This window comes from Larimichthys crocea, unplaced genomic scaffold (assembly GCF_000972845.2).
Source record: "Larimichthys crocea isolate SSNF unplaced genomic scaffold, L_crocea_2.0 scaffold269, whole genome shotgun sequence".
Taxonomy (NCBI): domain Eukaryota; kingdom Metazoa; phylum Chordata; class Actinopteri; family Sciaenidae; genus Larimichthys; species Larimichthys crocea.
The window spans coordinates 1,206,075-1,224,507 of record NW_020853550.1 but is presented as its reverse complement, the minus strand read 5'-3'; the positions used below and the strand labels follow the sequence as shown (position 1 = coordinate 1,224,507).

At 38.5% G+C, this 18,433-nt stretch overlaps 1 protein-coding gene across 1 annotated transcript; it reads left to right on the top strand.

The window, feature by feature from the left end:
- Positions 1-432: 432 nt before the first annotated feature.
- LOC104936177 (serine/threonine-protein kinase pim-1) lies at positions 433-6,027 on the top strand. The gene is made up of 8 exons (XM_027275954.1): positions 433-514; positions 2,183-2,407; positions 4,530-4,598; positions 4,703-4,746; positions 4,942-5,157; positions 5,254-5,431; positions 5,554-5,727; positions 5,812-6,027. The coding sequence occupies exons 1-8, from the start codon at positions 433-435 to the stop codon at positions 5,901-5,903; spliced, it is 1,080 nt and encodes a 359-aa protein (XP_027131755.1). The 3' UTR covers positions 5,904-6,027.
- Positions 6,028-18,433: the final 12,406 nt, after the last annotated feature.

Below are 18,433 nucleotides of genomic sequence, written 5' to 3'. Positions count from 1 at the left end.
CCAATTGAACATCTGGTCACTGGTGACTACTCCGCCTATAGGGAGTAACAGGTCATAATTTAGGAAATCAAATGCAATGAAGTAGAAACAGTGTGTGAGTTTACCACCCTGAGAAACCTGGATACAGTAATCAGGTTACATTTGAAAGGCATTTTACAGCACAGGCAACAATTCTTTAGTTTCAATTAATATAAGTACCTAATGGTAGTTTTTGATGCTTCATAATTTATCAGTTGGTATATTTTGCATTTAAAATTTTAATCTGCAAATATAGTCTAATAGAAATATAAAGTAGCATAACAATCAAAATATTCTAGTAAAATACCGACCAGGATGAGCTTGTGTGGCAGCAGGTGAATTATTACAGGCACCTCCCTCCCCAGCGACATTCTCCAGCTCCTCCCGGGGGATCCCGAGGTATTCCCTTGCCAGATGGTCCCAGGGTTAATCAACATCCACACTCAGCCCCTAGCCACCAAGGACGTTCTTGACTACCTCAATGACTTCTGTGTTAGTAAGTTAGTAAGTTACATACAAATACACTGTTCTATAACATTTTTGTTTTCATTGTCACAATTTTTTGATTTTCACAAATCATTTTTTTTAAATGTCAATGTAACCAAATCTAAGCCAATCAGGTCTGAACAAATCTAAAAACCAGTTCTTCCTTATTTTCACATCTGGAGTCAGATAACATGGAATATGTTGAACTTGCATAAAGTTGATACAAATCTTAAGATCATGTTCATTCTAAACATGACTTATTATGAGTAATACAAACGCTGTAAACATTGTGTGTGATGGCCCCAACCACTTGTTGATTGTCATTTTTGTTGAGATAAAAAACATTTAGACTTCAGGAAAGGATCCAAGTTTTAGTCACTGCAACAGTGAACTATTGCTGTGAAAGCACCATGGCTTCCAAATCATGGCCGAGAAGAAGTTCTATAAAGTCTTGGGTTTCCAGAAGACAATTAGGTGTGTAGCAGTGTTTCTCCTTGTTAATCATATGGTTTAGCTGGTAGGCCAATGATTACAAATACTAGTTCTTACTTAAATCACTCAGAGATAAGATAATGTAGACTACATTCAATATGTGCAGCAAGAAAATGGTCTTTTTTCTGTTCTTGTAGGATGCCACAGTGATCCCGTCATTTATGCTGACTGCAGGTCACATAGAAACAGGAAGACAAAAAAAACAGTGGAGAACCTTGAAAGAGCCGGCAAGAGAACCAGTAGAAGTTCCTGTGAGGGCTGCAGTCAGGCATTTAGTGCCCACTTCCAGTTCATCCTCAATGTACACTGACGCACCTGAGATGCCAGGTTAGATTTAATAGAAATGATAGAAAATTCACTATTCTGTATTTGCGCATTTTGAACACTAGCATGTAAAGTTATCTGAAATAAAACTTGAACTCCAAGACGTATTCTGTATGTAATCACCCACCCAAAGTCCTCACACTCAACTCTGAATCTAGTGAGGTAAACATGCTCAATTTTCTTTTTTTGTTGGTGGTCTCATGGCTCAGAAGAAACCTCCAGATCCAGCAGTGAAGCCGAGTTTACTGTGGATGTAAAGGCCAGCAGCGAGAAGACGTCCAAGAGAAAATCGGAGGATAGCCCTGAAAGAGGCAGCAAGAGAAGCAGGGGAAGTCAAAGTCCACATGAGGCCTGCAGCCAGGCATTAAGTGGGTCTTCATCAAGTACCCACTCATCCACTTCGAGCTCAGTGTACATTGTTGCTCCTGAGATGCCAGGTTAGATTATAGAAATGATAAAGAGATTCACTATACTGTATTCACTATACTGAACACCGCCATGATGGTCTGGCAGACCATCAGGGTGCCTGTGCTAGAATGCTGGCGGTCATAGTGTTAAGTGAAACTGTTAAATCTCAGTAAGACAAAACCATTCATCAAAGATTATGTTGAGAGTCCGTAACTAAAGTCAGTTAAGTCAAAACACTGAAATCAGACTTGAACTCCATGAATTATTCAGTTTGAAATCATCCAAATGCTTGAAGTTGGGGTGGTCCACAGATAAATGTGTGTGTGATTAGTTTAAATAGCAGGTTGCCATTTGTTAGTTTATTTAGTCCTCACACTCTACTCTGAATCCAGTGAGGCAAACATGCTCACGTTTCTTAACTTTTTCTTTTTTTGTTGATTGTCTCATGGCTCAGAAGAATTCCACAGTCTCTCCAGTTTCAGCAGTGAAGCTGAGTTCACTGTGGATGTGAAGACCAGCAGTGAAGAGAAGACTTCCAAGAGAAAATCAGAGGAGAGCCTTGAGAGAGCCAGCAAGAGAAGCAGGGGAAGTCCATCAGCGGGCCCCAGCCACCGGGTCTGCTCCAGTGAGGGACCAAGCACCTCCTCATCATCAAACTCTGTGCCCTCCAACAACTTAGGTAAGATGAGATAGGAATAGTTACGTTTATTATTTAGCCTGTTGTATGATGTCTACTGTGGATCTGGGGGAAGTTCTCCAGAGTCTGACAAAATAACCCTGATGATGTCATCATGGGCTTTGAAACACATGGGCATTTAGGAGGTGTTAGGGATGCAAATTATCGATTAATTCATTAATCGTTAGTTGATTGACCTTATCAGTCGATTAAGGGTTAACTGATAAGCGGCTTTTTTCTTGAGAACATACATTTGTCATTGTGTCTTTAACATAAAGCAAAATATTGCTTATATACTGAATAAAAAATGCATGTTATATTCCTCAACTAATGTTTTATTGTACCAGTGGGGATACGGTACAGATATGGCATTTAACCAAAATAAATTCTGCACAGAAAATTTAAATACATAAAAAAAATTGTGCACTGACTCACCTGTTGCATGTGAAACATTAAGCAACATAAAATATTTTTTAAACCTATACAACAGGGGTCGGCAATTAGCGGCCCGCCATCAGTTATATCTGGCCCGTGAGATGACGTTGATTTATTTAAAAAAAAAAAAATTAGTATATCTTTTAAACCTTATGTTTTCTGTCAAAAATACAACAATTCCACAGATTTCACAACATTTGTTGAAAAGTAGCTGATAAGTAACGTGACAGCAGCCAAAACATCCTCGCAGTCTCTTTACTTGGAACACTAATTGGCACGTGCGTGTGCTGTAACCTGTGGAAAATAAAAGTGTCCTGTGTCCCTCTTGTAACGGACAACGTGAACAAATATGTTTTATGAAATAAAACAAAACAAACAAACAAAAAAAAACAAGGTTGGCTCAAATATCAAATAGCCTAATTAAAAAATGCGAATGCACACCAGCGGCATGGGGAAACAGATCTGCGCTGCTCCTGCTGAGCTACTGCGCTGCTCGTGAATTAAGAAAGATGCTGCTGTGTGCATATCCAGCCTCCAAGGATTTCATTTTCTGTGTTTGTATCTCTGTCCCGAGAGGATATGCGTTTTTAAAGTGGCCATGCTTTGTTTCGTGGTGTCTTCTAATATTGTATTCTTTACAAACTGCAACAACCTCGTTGCAAATGAGACAGGTCGGCTTGGCATTAATAAATGCAAATTGATGTTTTAAATGAAATTAAATGCATTTTTAAAGTTAAATAACATATAATGGCATATATACCAGATATATTATATACATATAATTATCTGGTAAAGTACTTAGATGAAAAACTTGAAACATTAGCAGCACCACTTATAATCTCCCTTGTTCTGAGAAAGGTAACAGTAAGATTACTAGTCCTGGAAACTTACAGTAACATGTAGTACTGAACACAGCTTCAATCATCCCTGAGGACGGGGACAGTAAAATTAGAGGGCCTCTAGAAAATTCCCGCAGAAATGTTGAGAGTGATGAGTGGGCTGAGCATGTTTATTTACACACAGGAGCAGATAGCGATGACGCACTAGCAATTAGCATTAGCATGTTAGCAATCAGCATGTATTTAATTCTTAGTGGCTAATGCTTTGAAGGTTTTGAAGGTGGTATCTTAGTGAATTCGTAGAGCTGCTGAACTTAAACGTAGCAACGCAGAGTTTACACTGAGCGTCTTTGTCATCATTACTTAGTTTGAAATGCTCCATACTCCACTCCGGGTCTGTCGCCGCATTACGTTCAGGTACGTTCGGTGTGGCCTAGATTAAGCAATGGTACATTCAACTGGCGACACCATGAAATCTCACTGAAAAAACTCCTGTGGAAAATGGCCGTAGATTTAGTTAACCCGATTAATTTAATTTAATCGATTAAATTCTTTTCGACAATTAACCGATTAACCAATTACATCCCTAGGAGGTGTCTTTTAAAACTAAAGATGCTAGTGAGTTGCATTATGGGAAGTGTAGGATCCAGTGCTATTGGAGCTGTTTAGCTTAGCTTAGCATAAAGAAAAATTGTCATTTTTATACTTCTGTACGAATTTAAGTGTTTATTAGTGCGCGTTGGAGATATTGGCATGTAGATTTTGTTGCATTCTTGTTATTAGTGTTTAGCTTTTATGAAAGTGGTGAACAAGTCAAATCAAAAATTGTGTTTGTTTTTTTGTTTCTGCAGATGCCTTTGAGGCCAAATACAGTTTACAGGAAATGCTGGGTCAAGGAAGCTACGGTTCAGTCTTTGCTGGTGAACGCAAGAAGGACAATCTGCATGTAAGACATATGCAACACCACATCTACACAATCTATGATCTGCTATAAGCTAACTAAATGTCTGTTTATGTTCTGTAGGTTGCCATAAAAGAAATCCCCCAGTTCATAGTTACCCGTACATGGTAAATAATTTGCTCTTCATCCTGATGCCAACATTAAACCAAATTTCTATTCTTAATACAATGGGAGCATAATGCTTATTCCTCTTGCACCCCATAGAATCTAACAGATGGAATACCATTAACCTTTGTTCATGTGTAGTATACGTATATACATGTATGTTTAATTGTTTGTTTTCTCTTTCTCTATGTACAAAGCTTCTGGATGGGAACATAACCATGGTCCCGCTGGAGGTTGCACTTCTGCTGAGCCTCAAACCAGCAGAATCAGAAACTAGTGCAGTCGTGACCCTGCTGGACTGGTTCGATCTAAGAGATGTGCTCATTCTCATCCTAGAGAGACCAGATCCAAGCATGGACTTGTTCGACTATATACACAGCAGACAGGACCCAATGAAAGAGCATAAGGCTAAAGTAAGTAGCTGATGGCATGTGTGTTTCCATGTGTCTGTATGTGAGCCCACGCCCAACATGTCCCACAGTCTACATGTGTCTTTCTCTCTCCCACAGATCATAACAAGGCAGCTGGTGGATGCTCTCATTGAGATCCACTCCAAGGGCGTGTTCCATGGAGACATCAAGTCAGACAACATTCTTATCGAGACCGGTTCTGATGTGCCACGTGTCAGGATTATTGACTTTGGCTGTGGCGCTTTTCTGTCAGATGCAACACACATTCAACGCAGAGGTAGGCTGTCTTTCTTATAAAGTCCTGTTCTCTGAGCCAACACACCCTCTTTGGTGTCTCTGTCCCTTACCGTTTTCTTCACTATTAAACTTTGTCCCTGTGTGGTTGTGTGTATTGTGCAGTCTTTCTGGGTAGCCCACCTGAGAGGTGGAGAAATGAAACATTGCGTCCTGAACCAACAACAGTTTGGCGGCTTGGTCTGGTGCTGTTTGAAATGCTGCACAGATGCTACCCCTTCCAGACTTCCTTTGCCATCATGAATATAGATGTTATCATGAATAACAGTCTTTCCTACGGTAAGTTATACACACACACGTAAGAACAGAAACACACAGAGCACAGTGTTTGTATTAAAACGTGATTCCTGTTTGTCCATCCAGACTACCAGAATTTTATACTGAGCTGTCTGATGAAAAACCCAGATGCCCGACCCACCTTTGCCATGCTCAAGGACCACCCCTGGCTGATGTGATCCCAACTGGACCTGGACCTGTGTGCTACTGGATTGATAAGTATTCATCAGTTTCCATTCAGGGCAGCACGGTGGCTCAGTGGTTAGCACTGTCGCCTCACAGCAAGAAGGTCCTGGGTTCTCCCACCTGGGGCCTTTCTGTGTGGAGTTTGCATGTTCTCCCTGTGTCTGCGTGGGTTTTCTCCGGGTACTCCGGTTTCCTCCCACAGTCCAAAGACATGCACTTATAGGTTAGTTGGTGACTCTAAATTGCCCATGGGCGTGAATGTGAATGATTCTATGATTGCACTGGGGAACACAATTTTTGTTGAGTTAGGTCTGACAGCTGATTTTAACAAATTTTTGGGGGCGGAATCCAAGTTCAATTTTTCTCTATCACGTCAAGTTTTTGAACTATAGGATCCCCGTTTTCTTAAAAATATAAAAAATACTGAACTTAACAGATATGTGCTTGTTTTCACTAAACAAAAGTAACAGTCTGTGCAATGATCTTTTTGCTCTCGCCAAACCATGGGGATGCCAAATGCCAACTTTTCACGTGTTCCTTTGGTCCACATCCGTAAACTCTCGACACACTGCTTGCACACTTTGTGAGGGGCCCATGGCTTGTCTTGATTGCAGAGTTTTACTTTAAAATATGCTTAATATGCTTGTGTTTGACAAATGCACTGATGTTTGCTTTCCTCTGACTTGGAATGGTGAAACTACCACAAATAGAGCAAAAGGAGGTTTAGGCATTTACGACGAGAAGTAGCAGGAGCAGACATGATCTGGAACAAAGGAAATATATACCTATGTAAATCAAACATTAAGATGGAATAGTTACAAGCTTTGAAAACTACAAAAACAGCATCAAACAAAATAGAATTTACAACGGTATGCCTATGGTTACAGAGTTAAGAGAACAGCCAGCACAAATCCTACTATGCTAGCCTCTGTTTGCAGATATTGATAGTAGTCACTTATTGGGAGCTGCACACACCTCTCACTGCACTGTCTTAATTGTGACTGCACAAACAAGTTGCCACGTAGCCGTAGATGCGTCCAGTCGTAATCAGCTGGCAAGTCTTACTACAGCTAATCAGTGGAATTTTGCTTATCTGGAGGGTAAGCTGTGGAGAAAAAACTTGACGTGCTAGAAAAAAACTGACTGCAGTTCTGGAATCAGCATGCCAATTTTAGTTTTAATCAGCATAAAAATCTAACTCAACAGAATATCTTTTTCAAATTGTTCCCCAGTGCATGTTCTCCCTATCTTTGGTGGGTTTCCTCCAGGTGCTCTGGTTTCCCCCACCCAAATTTATTGTATTTATGTGTCAATAAAATTGGTATGATATGCTTTAAATACATATTAAACTAATGAATGATAGCTATATATTATTTGCCTCATTACTTCATAATTTCTTAGCTTATTTTAATATATCATCTTGTTTTAAGGAGGGCTGCTGTATTGGATTACATGAGATTGTGCAGGTGTTCATATGTAGTGTATCATAACATGGTGCATGATTTGTGTACAGTGATGTCGTGGCCACAGTTGGAACGTGATGTGATACATGGGACCCAGCAAGACTATTTGCCAAGAGAAGTGCTGGAATATTATTTACATACAAGACAAAGAATGATATGTTAATCAAAGATGGTAAATTATGGAAAATGACAAATGAAGGGCTGGCTTTCAATCTATTGTATCCACAAGTATATTTAGGGGAAGAAGAAGTTCATTAACATTCATGTTTCAGGTCCCAGGGTCCTGGCCCTGGCAATGCAGCAACAAAAATGAATGATGTCTTGAAAAATAAAAATGAATGATGTCTTGAAAAATAAAAGGGCAAACTTTTTAATCTCACCATAAATTCTCAAAATTTTATTGAAATAATGTAAAAATAAATCACAGTTTTGACAGGTTGGTAATCACTGTCCTGAAATACATAGATACAAATTTAGCAGCAGAGTAGACAGAGCACTTCGTTCATTACTCTGCCAAATAAGTCCCCTGTGTGCTGCTTCAGCTCACTTGCTCTAAAATTATAAAGCTGTGTGTGTGTAGAATAATTTTGTTTTTTTAGGCACATTCCTCTTTTTTATTCCTATTTATACACATTGAGTTAATTGTGGTTTGTGATATGTGACTGTGATATGTTTGTGTATGGAAGAGATTGATCAATAAAGTTTTGAGAAGATACACTTTATCTACCAAGGCTAAATCACATTGTCACAATTATCACATTTTCAGTGTTTCCCAACCAGACTCACTGGTAAGTTGATGAAATGTCTGCATTTTTCATGAGGGGCCATTGGGGACATGATTCAGAATTGTTCTTTCACATGCACATATGAAACCAAATGCATTCACATACTATACTGAAAACCTCTCAAACAACATACTGAAACACTCACACACAATACAATATACTGAACTTCAATATGTTGTGTGAAAGGGAGCATTTCAGTGGTGTGACTCTAATGTGGACTAGTCTAGTTGGGGAAACCACATCACATGAGCAATCAACTGAAAACCTAAAGTGAACTATCAAGCATTTTTTTATCACAGAAACAAGTAAACATCAATATCTTGTCAACTGTGGCATTAGTTGAACTCAAATTTGGTTTTGAGTTTGTTTGCTATTTTTTTTCTGCTTTGCATATCTTCCAGGGACAGGAGTTGGCTATGAACATGGTTTCAGAAGTGTGCCAAAGAAAGTGTGACCTAACAGGACAAAAAATAAGGGACTGTTTAGAAATTGAGTATCAAGTATTAAGTATCTGCGAAGAGGCAGTCACAGAAACAAAAGCTCTAAACGCACAGTTCAGTTGCTTTTTTTTCTTATTTGTCTTAGTCTGTTTGTCAGTGCCCTCACCTAACAGAATGCCGATTTTTTTCAGCATTAAAAAGGTCAATGATTTATAATGAAATGACTTGAGGCTTGTGTATTTATGTTAACTAGAAGTAATTTAAACAGTGACATCATAGCCCCTTTAAAGTTCCAAAATGTTTTGTGTGTATGCGTGTGTGTGTGTGGCATACACTAAATCACTGACATGACTATATTTCCCTTGTCTGGTTTATCACTTTGCTGTTCAATTTACTGTAAATGCACCCTTAAAACACACCACTGTCTTCTGTATTCAATAGTCTGCACACTTGTCACAACATACACTGGTTCAGGCTTATTTACAAAGGATACTCATCCCTCTATTTAAGTCACTTACTGCAGCCAATATTGGTGGCCAAGCAGTCTTCTTCTCACATCAGACTAAAGTCCCCTAAATCCAGTACATCCTTTGGTCTGTTGTTATTCCAGTCTGCTGCTACTAATGATTGAAGTTTAAACTGGATACATTTATTTTAATCAATGATCTTAACGGTGTACTTGTCATTGTAAATAATGATTTAATGAAAAAAAAAATCATGTAAAACATAACAGCAGTATGTTCACTTTTTCTGCTGCGTGTGAAAGTAATGCACTTCAGGTCTCCAACAACCCAAGCATACATGTTGTAATACAGTAATTTGACAATGCAGGTCAAGATGTGAAATACTGCCACCTGTGGTTCTCTGTATAACTGCAGTTCTGTTAATAAAAAGACCACGTGAAAATTCAACAATACACACTTGCCTCCCCTTCAAAGAAAAGGCTACAGAGTGGTGTCTCTTTTTATTGTAGTCCACTTCCAAACACTCCTGTCAAGTGTGTGAGTGTTGTGGTGACATGGGAGCAGCTGTCAGATGTCGGGCTGGATAAGAGGAGTTGGGTACACGCTGTGACAGCCCATTGACGTCCATGCTGTGGGCCTAGCGCTCCCTGTGATGGCTCCACAGCATATTCTCTGTCAGGACCATTGTGCTGTGAGTGGCAGTGGTCAAGGTTCCCACAGGAGGCATGAAAACATGCTGGGAGCACAATGTAGACCCCAGGATTCTGTCATTTTACTAAACAGCATGTTGTGAGTATATAAAACACTTTTTAAAATTAAGTTGAAATTTAAGGAAGTTATTATTTTTACAGCTGAAGAAATTAGCTTAAAGACATAGTAAGCCCACAATGTGCCCATGTTCCTAATTTATGTTGGAATACATCCACACACAGTGGTTTATGTCTCGTTCTATTTATATTCTATTTTTTTGCTGTGATAAAACATTGTGGAATCATAACCCTCAAACGAACATTTGCAGTGTCCCAGCTAAGATTTTCATATAAGACACTCACACATCATCAGCCAGGACCATGAACCTTGGAGCGATACAAAAATGATTGTCCAACACTAATGTTGTAAATTCGCTTTGTTTACAAATCCTGGGTTTTAGTATGGAAGCTGGGAGGGAAAGTCTAAACATTAGTGTGAAATTCATATAGCAATAAGCGGGGAATGCTACACTCTTCAGTGATGGCTGTACTCTTCCATCTATGTCTAGCAAGTCAGACCTTTACAGTGAATCTGTTATGTGGCGGTGGTGCTGGACGCAAAATGCTGAGGCTGGATCCTGAAGGCAGAGAACACAGGTGAGCATATGGTCAGAAATCTTAGGCAGCAAATTCACAGAAGAGCATACAGGCCGATCCACCACGAAGCGGTGACAATCTGGCAGTGAGAACACAGGAGGCCAGCCTCTGAATACTGCTCCAGATGATGCTGATTTGGCTCAGGTGTGTGCAGCCAGGTCCTCAGTCACCCAGCAAACCACGACTACCTCTGCCATGAGAGCACACAGAGCCCAATCCCCAGCCTCAACACACCACAGAATCCCAGAAGTACAGTTTACAGTTTATTGGTGATGCCGAATGGTGACAAAGTGCTTCAAACTTACAGTTAAGATTATGTGTTTTTTATAATAACACCTTGTGTTTTTTTCTTTGGGTATTTCTTCAAACTTCTCTGATCCCACCAATAAAATCATTCTGATTTTTGGAACAATCCTACCTAACTTTCTTTCTGTAACCAATAGACCATCAATTTAGAGATAAAGATTTGTTCCTAACAAATACAGAGTCAACATCCTGTTCCAACACAAGTTTCTGTATTTGTAACATTTCAACAGCTTATTAATTGAGGTTAACAATTCAGCAAATGTTTTCTGATATTACTTCTTTCTTCTTGTAAGGATGTGATGATACCATTTCAGGGAACCTTGAAAGCTACATGTTGCATTTTTAAAACCACAGCTTTGGCGTCCTCAGTGGTTGTAGAAGAAAATACTGGATTTGACGAAGGACAGATGATTTGGGTGGAAGCAATTCAGCAGCACCACAATTCTTTTAATGTTGCTGCAGTATGGTCACATAAAAATGCTTTAAGCAAATTAGACAATAAGTTCAATCCTAGTGTAATTTGGCACCATACAGCCAATGTTAAACAACATAAGTGGGCTATATGCTCATCTCTTCACCATGAAACGTATGAAGAGACCAGCATGCAGCTCATTTTCAAGTATTTCAAGCAGTATTGGCTTTATGCCCTCATTGTGGCTGATGTACAACAGTTCTTCCAGAGTGTGAATTTAACTGAAGTCCCCCACTTTATTCATCTTCTTCATCAGACTCCACCTGCCATCTACAGCCTGAAGAAAGAGCAGACCAGTCAGAACATGGGCTCTTATCCACTGATGATCTGTACTGCATGTGGTTGGGTTTGGCACCTGAATGAACCACAACAGAGGGCTGGCAGGATGGCAAGGCAAACAGCCATAAAGGCAGTGTTTCATGAGATCACTGCCTGGCTCTGTGAAATCAGATGATGTTTACATCAGCATGAGCAGATGGAAAACTGAGAGGCATTGTCTGAGAGGAAATAAATTGTAGTCTGTCTCTCCCGAGTCTTCCAGCCAGCAGTCCAAAACTCTGTATACCCTATAGGATTCAGACACACAGCTCCACTGTCAGTCAAAAATAATGCAAGCATAGCAAGCACTACTTTGTTTTTTCTGATTTTCAATTTGAAATATGAGTGAGATATTCTGCACACCCCACATGCAACAACAGAGGTGAAACTGAAGTCTTCAAAAACAAATAATAGCTCATTGTGATTCAAGGCTTCTTTCTCACAATAAACAAAAGAGAATCATGGTCCATTGTTCAGCCCAATGTATAGATCTAATTATTATAACACACTGAGTTATCTTCAGCATCTCTTCCTGTAGCTCTCACATGGATTAGTGTGAGTCGTAGCTCATGCTTAATGATGTAGGTGCTGAGGAAGGTTTATGACTGGACCATGATGGGTTGCCAGGTAGGTTGTCTCTGTGTCACAATAATTCTCCTTAGCCTTCAGGTTTCTTCACAAATAATTAGGAGTGCAGCTGATCCTACTAACTAACACGAGAATCACTCATTTTGTCAGCCCTGTAACAGTTCAGCTGCAGCTCTTTGTAGGATCTGCAGGGCAGAATCAGCAAACAGATAGAAGAGTGCAAAGGCAGTGTGGAAATGTATAATAATGTTTGAATTAAAATAGATGTGTGTTAAATGGATCTGGGTAAGTATAAGGTCACACAGAGTATATTGCTTTTGAGTGTTGTGTAACCAGCAGAGTGTTTTTGCAGATTACAGTTTGTGTCTGAGTGCAATCCCACGCCTGAGGTATGTGTGTGAGCACAACTAGAAACTGTTACGAAGCATCTGAATCTAGGCACAGAGTGTACCCAAGGACAACGGCTGCACCCAGCAGACTACCCTGTATGAAGATAATAACAAATATGTAACCGCTTGTGTGAATTAATAAAACTAGCTGGAGCCTGAGAGAGTTCAGAACTCAGCTGGGTGTGATGGTGAACGGACTGCGGAGTCTGTCAAAGCTGTGTTCTCCCTCTTGCAACAGGTGAAACTGGAGTACTTGTCTTTGTCTTCTTTAAACTCAATATCTCTCTGCTCTACATCAGGTCTACAGAATTCGGGGTGGTTTGAATCACCACAACAGCAGCCATGGTAGAAACAGATCAAGGATCTTTGAGATAGGCATGGGCAGACCAGAATTGGCCTGGTAAACGTTACCAATGCAGGCAGGATAGAAGAAAAAACCTATGTGGGTAAATAATGTGGTTGTGGGCTAACAACAGCATTACATAACTCTAAAACATCTTAGCATTGTCTTCCTGTTTGATACAGTCTGAATGATTATGAGCTACAGTCATCTCTGGCGATTTACAGACTTTATGATGAAAAGATTACTCAGTAGCAAACAGGGGCGGACTGGGACAAAAAATCGGCCCTGGCATTTTGGACCAGACCGGCCCACAACATTTTTATAACACACCTTTTCAGTCTTTAGGGTGCAACTGTGCAAGTCTTTAAAACAACATACCTTGAGCCATGCAATGACTTAACAGGAATCAGTGAGAGTGGACACATTAAATACTTCCAAACTTGTTAACACTATAAAAATACACTGCACCACTCAATCACAGTAATAAATCTGAAGGCAGCATTCATTCTATTGGGTGTGCCTATGTGTTTCAGGGAGAAAGAAAAGAGAAAGATGATATAATTTTTAAAAGTGAGATTTTCTATCAGTTATGTAGCCTACATTGTCCCTACCATCTAGGCTACATAAAGAACTGCTATATTTGCAGGACAAAAAAGCAACTTAGCCAATAGGCCAGCCTAGTACTCACCCCACAAACAACAATAGTCTAATAAGAAATTAGACTTATTGTTATTGTTGGTGAACGGTGAACAAGTTTTCTCACATTAAAGACTATTTCGTTTAGAATGAAAGACATAAAAGTAGGCTACTAAGCTAGGCTTATTTTCTCATCCAGCCAGTGTAGCCTACAATGTCTTACAGTCAAAATAACGCTAATGCTCATTTCACCTGCATTAAACTAACCAACTTGGCCATAGGGCAATAGACAGAATTATTTGATTGACATTTTATCATATTCATCAAGGGGTTGGGTGGCTTTATCCTACTCATTGCATTTCAGCAAGGGAAAAACTGGCATGGACATTTTTAAAGGGTTTCCTTGACCTCTCAAGATAACCAGAATCAGAACCAGAATCACTTTTATTGCCAGGTGAATGAAAACCACAAGTTTTCCCTTTGCAGACAAGCCCGCTTTATGCTAATCCCATGCAGCTTTGGTCAAAAGCCATTTCTTTTTGCATGTATAAATTGGTTATTTTTACCTATTCTAAAAAACAGCTAAGACTCTTGTGAGCCCAATCATATTCATGTGCGATTGTGTCCCTGTAGCAGTCGTTTCATTGTAGTGATTTTTGAAACTTGACCTCACTGTAAAAAAACAAAAAACAAAAACACATGCTTTATTGTATTGACAATAAAGCATGTGTGTATGTGGTATTTTGGAGGAATTTTTGACCATTCTTTGACAAAAAGGGTTACATTTTCAACCCAAAACCTGCTGCAACAACTTACAGTATGAGCCAAAACAGACCATAAATATATGGCTATGGTTATATATAATATTTTAAGTCTTCATACATTCTATTCCAGGTTTATGACTAGAAAAACTTGAACTAATTTTAATTTTCAGGCTTTCAGCTTTAAGATAATGATTCACTTCTATTTGGCCAACCCTGGGGATCCGCATTTTTCTGACAAATGATAAAAAGTATGAATGAATCAAACTGTGGAAAATGATCTAATCCATTTGTTGTTGTTTTTTGTCAAAACTCCTGCACTGTTCTGGTCAGTTAGGTTATCTCTCCAAACCTGTGCCTGTTTCAGTGTTCTCTGTTTGTGGTTTACATTGGCCTGCAGTGTATTTCCTTACCAAAGCCAAAGCTAAATTGTGAGCCGACTGTGGCACCCTCTGTCTGAACAGCATGGGGACATTTTGTGGTGCTTCTCCTGTTCAAGATATTAAAATAATTACTAAACTGGAGAAATGTGAGAAGTTACTCCAGTTAATCCCCCATTTACTGGCTCATCAGGGCACCCTCTTGATTTTTTTTATGCATATGGATGAGCTGAGCTCAAAACCGAACAATAAACGTTGCCCTGGTTCATATATGACTCCTCTCCTTCCTCTCTGATGTCTCTTTATTACAAAAACCCAACCCATAAACAAAACAAATGATGCTGTGATGATGCTCAAAGAGCTAAATTTATCAATAGTTTTTAACATTTTCCGGTATAATGACTTTATTATGAGAATATCTGAAGTCAGTTTGTTGATTTAGGCTCAGAAAATAATGAAAAAGAAAGTTTCATAATATTACTTTGCACTTTTGGATATTATAACCTCACACTCCATCACTTTTAGGCTTTAGGTAATTCCTAACAATAAAAAATTAACACAACCACACTAGGTAGCAATATCTGGAAGGCTAACTTTAATATGTAAAGCTGGATTCATTCTAAGCAGGCTTTGGGGTCATTTAGACTATCACATCTTGCTGTAATCCTACCTATCTCCTCTAATAATGTAGAGTGTTTAAAGCCTGAGGTGTTTTCCGGGGCTCTTGGTTTAAACAATCGCCTTGGTCTTAGGAATCATCCCATGAATCAAGGAAATATTCAGTCCCTGCGTGATATAATTGCTCCTTCTGGCTTTAGCGGCGCAGATGAAAACAGTGTGTTTGGATTTACAAATACCTCTCTGAATAGTGATGAAAAGCTGCTTTCTCATCCATCTACACAACAGCCAGGAGTGATTGTTTCAGTATCACTTTAGAGCTTTCACTGATGGTCCAGTCACACCATCAGCAGACGTCTCTGCTTCAGCAGCAGCGTTTTTATTTCATTTGTTCTCTCTGATATCAGTGAGAATGGGAGGCTGTCATATCTACTTTGACAGTTGCTATGGTAACAGATGCTCAGTATTGTTGGTGAGGTGTTTATTGTGCCTAGCAGACCATCTAATTCATGTCAGATGTGGGCCTCGCAGTGTCAATCACTTCCACTGAAGTAGAGAAATAAAATTACAACTGGCAGGCTTAAAGAAATATTTATGCAGCTGAAAACAGTAATATAAAAGTCTGGGTGTATTTCATCAGTATGTGTGATGAACTACTATTACAACAGTGGCATTAAAGTCACCTCTACAGGTCTCTGATATTAGACCCATCAGAGTCACAGTAGTGATGTGTTTAAAGCTTTCTCAATGCCAACACAATGCCGCTGAAAGAGAATGAGCAACGCACATTGCATTTTAGACTACACATTATGGACATTCTAAACACCTATCCCTCAGACCTTCAGACACTAAATGATACATGGTGCAAGGTACAAGACTGCACTTCTTACATGAACTTTACAATGTATATAATATGAATGTACATATATGTTGAACCTATACAAGCAGCCAAAAGTGACAAAATGAAACAGGATGGGATGGATGTAGACTTTAGTCTAGTTGATTTATTTGCACAAATAAAAAAAACAATACGAATTTGGAAGGTTGGAAGCCGAACATGGTTTATGAAGATAACTCCCCTAAATGAATGAAGACAACAAGAGAAAAAAATACATAGTTACAAGTACATAGTACATAGCATTTGATGTTTACATGTGTACAGTATACATGTTTACCAGTTTTAATGTGTTGAGAATCATGAAGTGTTGTGCATTTTTGCTAATTTAGGACCTCTCAGATGATATTTGAATAAAGTAAAATGAATTGTTGGTCCTGTATTTCAGCGAAGTTCAATAATATGGAAGATGAAACTTGTCTGGTGCTTTTAAGCTCTTGGGTCCAGGTTTTATTTCCAGGAGTGTCAGAGAATAAGGAAATACAAACCAAGGATCCCAACATGGAGGAGGACCATCAAAAAGCCTTTATTTTAAAATTTGACATTATTAGTATTATAAGTCAACTATAACTTTTGGCTGAAAAAAATATTGGAGCCACAATGAAAAAAAGTTTATTGTGTGTTATACATCAGAATTTTTGTGTGTGATTTTATGTCCTTCTCCTCATAATGTCAAATAAACTAAACTTTAATTAACCATTTTATTATGTAACCTCACCTTAACCCCATGTAGGGAACCATCTCTATGTGATAGAAGTATTCTGTTGAAAGGACTGTGAGGACACAATGGTTAAAACACTGCATAAATGATATATTTTAACAGATAATTATACTGAAAGTCACATCCTCATTGATAAATTGTTTTTAAATATTTATAACTTGTCATGATGTCCTCCAGTCTTGGTGATTATGGAATGGTGTGCTTGTGAAAACAAATGTTTCTTGAGAAGGTACATTATACTAACGTCACAGCAATCATCTATATGCAGCATTCTTCAGACAGAGTACAGGCAGTGAACATGAGCTAAAAATACACCACAGGCCACAGTTAGGTCATGGTTATTTCTACTTTACTGTACTACAGACAGGAAAAGAAAAGGAAATGTTTTCCGCAGAGAGATCAGGCCTCTCCTCACTTCAGAGGCAGACTATCTACCACACACAGACATTAACATATCAAGCCATTTACACCTGTCTCTTCTTTTCTTTTCTGCTGTCAATAGGCAGGATTACGGTCATCAAATTCACAGCAATTACAGGTAACATTTCAGACAGTCAGTGCTGTCACTGCACTGAAGTGGTGAAAACTGTTACAAAAGAGCATTCAGAAGAGTTATTATGGGGAAGTGCACATTATTACACACACTGAAATCAGATGAGATGAAACCTTATTGATCCCAGTGGGAACATTGCTGCTTAAGTAAATGTAAAAGCATTTGATTTGTCTTTCCCCCTTGCTATGTCCTTGCTGCACATTCTGTGAAAGGTGAAACTTGGATCAAAATGTTCTGCTGCCTGCAAATGTGCCGTAACTGTACGAGGAAACACAAAATGAAATGTGAGGCACAACTGTGCACTGGGGTGAGAAATATGTGGGAAAGTAAGTTTATTAGATAACTTACAAATATGACCAGCTGCACGATTGCTTATTAAATACAGATTAGTATCTTGTATGTAAATGTGTGCTGTACTACAAATAGTAAAGTGACAAAAGGCGTACTTGGTTATATAATTACATGGTGTACATGGTTAGAGCTGTTAAATAAGCTTTTAATTGTATATAATTAGGTTAAACAAATGCATTTTGCTATAATATAATTAGTGGTGGAAACTCAAGGACTGTATTCAAGTACAAGGTTGAGCTATTTGCACATCTCCTTATGGATGCATGGCATTGTACTGTACTTTTATTCTCTAGGATGTTACAGTAATAATCGGAATCAGAATCAGAAATACTAATACTAATACTAATAATCCCAGAGGGAAACTATTTTTGTTACAATACTCCAGTATACAAACACAAGCAATTAATCTAATATAATAATAATATAATATAATATAAAATATATATATAATATATAATATAATAATATTGTCTGTTTTCATTTTATTGTTACGCTGCTGTCTGCTGTCTTGGGCGATGACTCTCTTTGAAAAATAGATTTTTAACCCCAGGTAGAAATAAAAAGAATAAAAGTCGGATACAGTATATATATATATATATATATATATATATATATATATATCTATATATATATATATATAATATATATATATATATATATCGCTTTAAATCTCCGCGTGCGGTAAGAACGTAAC

What these genes read in the sequence shown, in the direction of transcription:
- LOC104936177 (XM_027275954.1), top strand. Translation starts at nt 433, where the DNA reads ATGGTCCCAGGGTTAATCAACATCCACACTCAGCCCCTAGCCACCAAG. An exon ending in TTCATAGTTACCCGTACATG is followed by an intron (nt 4,747 to 4,941) that starts GTAAATAATTTG and finishes CTATGTACAAAG; the next exon opens with CTTCTGGATGGGAACATAAC. An exon ending in GAATAACAGTCTTTCCTACG is followed by an intron (nt 5,728 to 5,811) that starts GTAAGTTATACA and finishes TTGTCCATCCAG; the next exon opens with ACTACCAGAATTTTATACTG.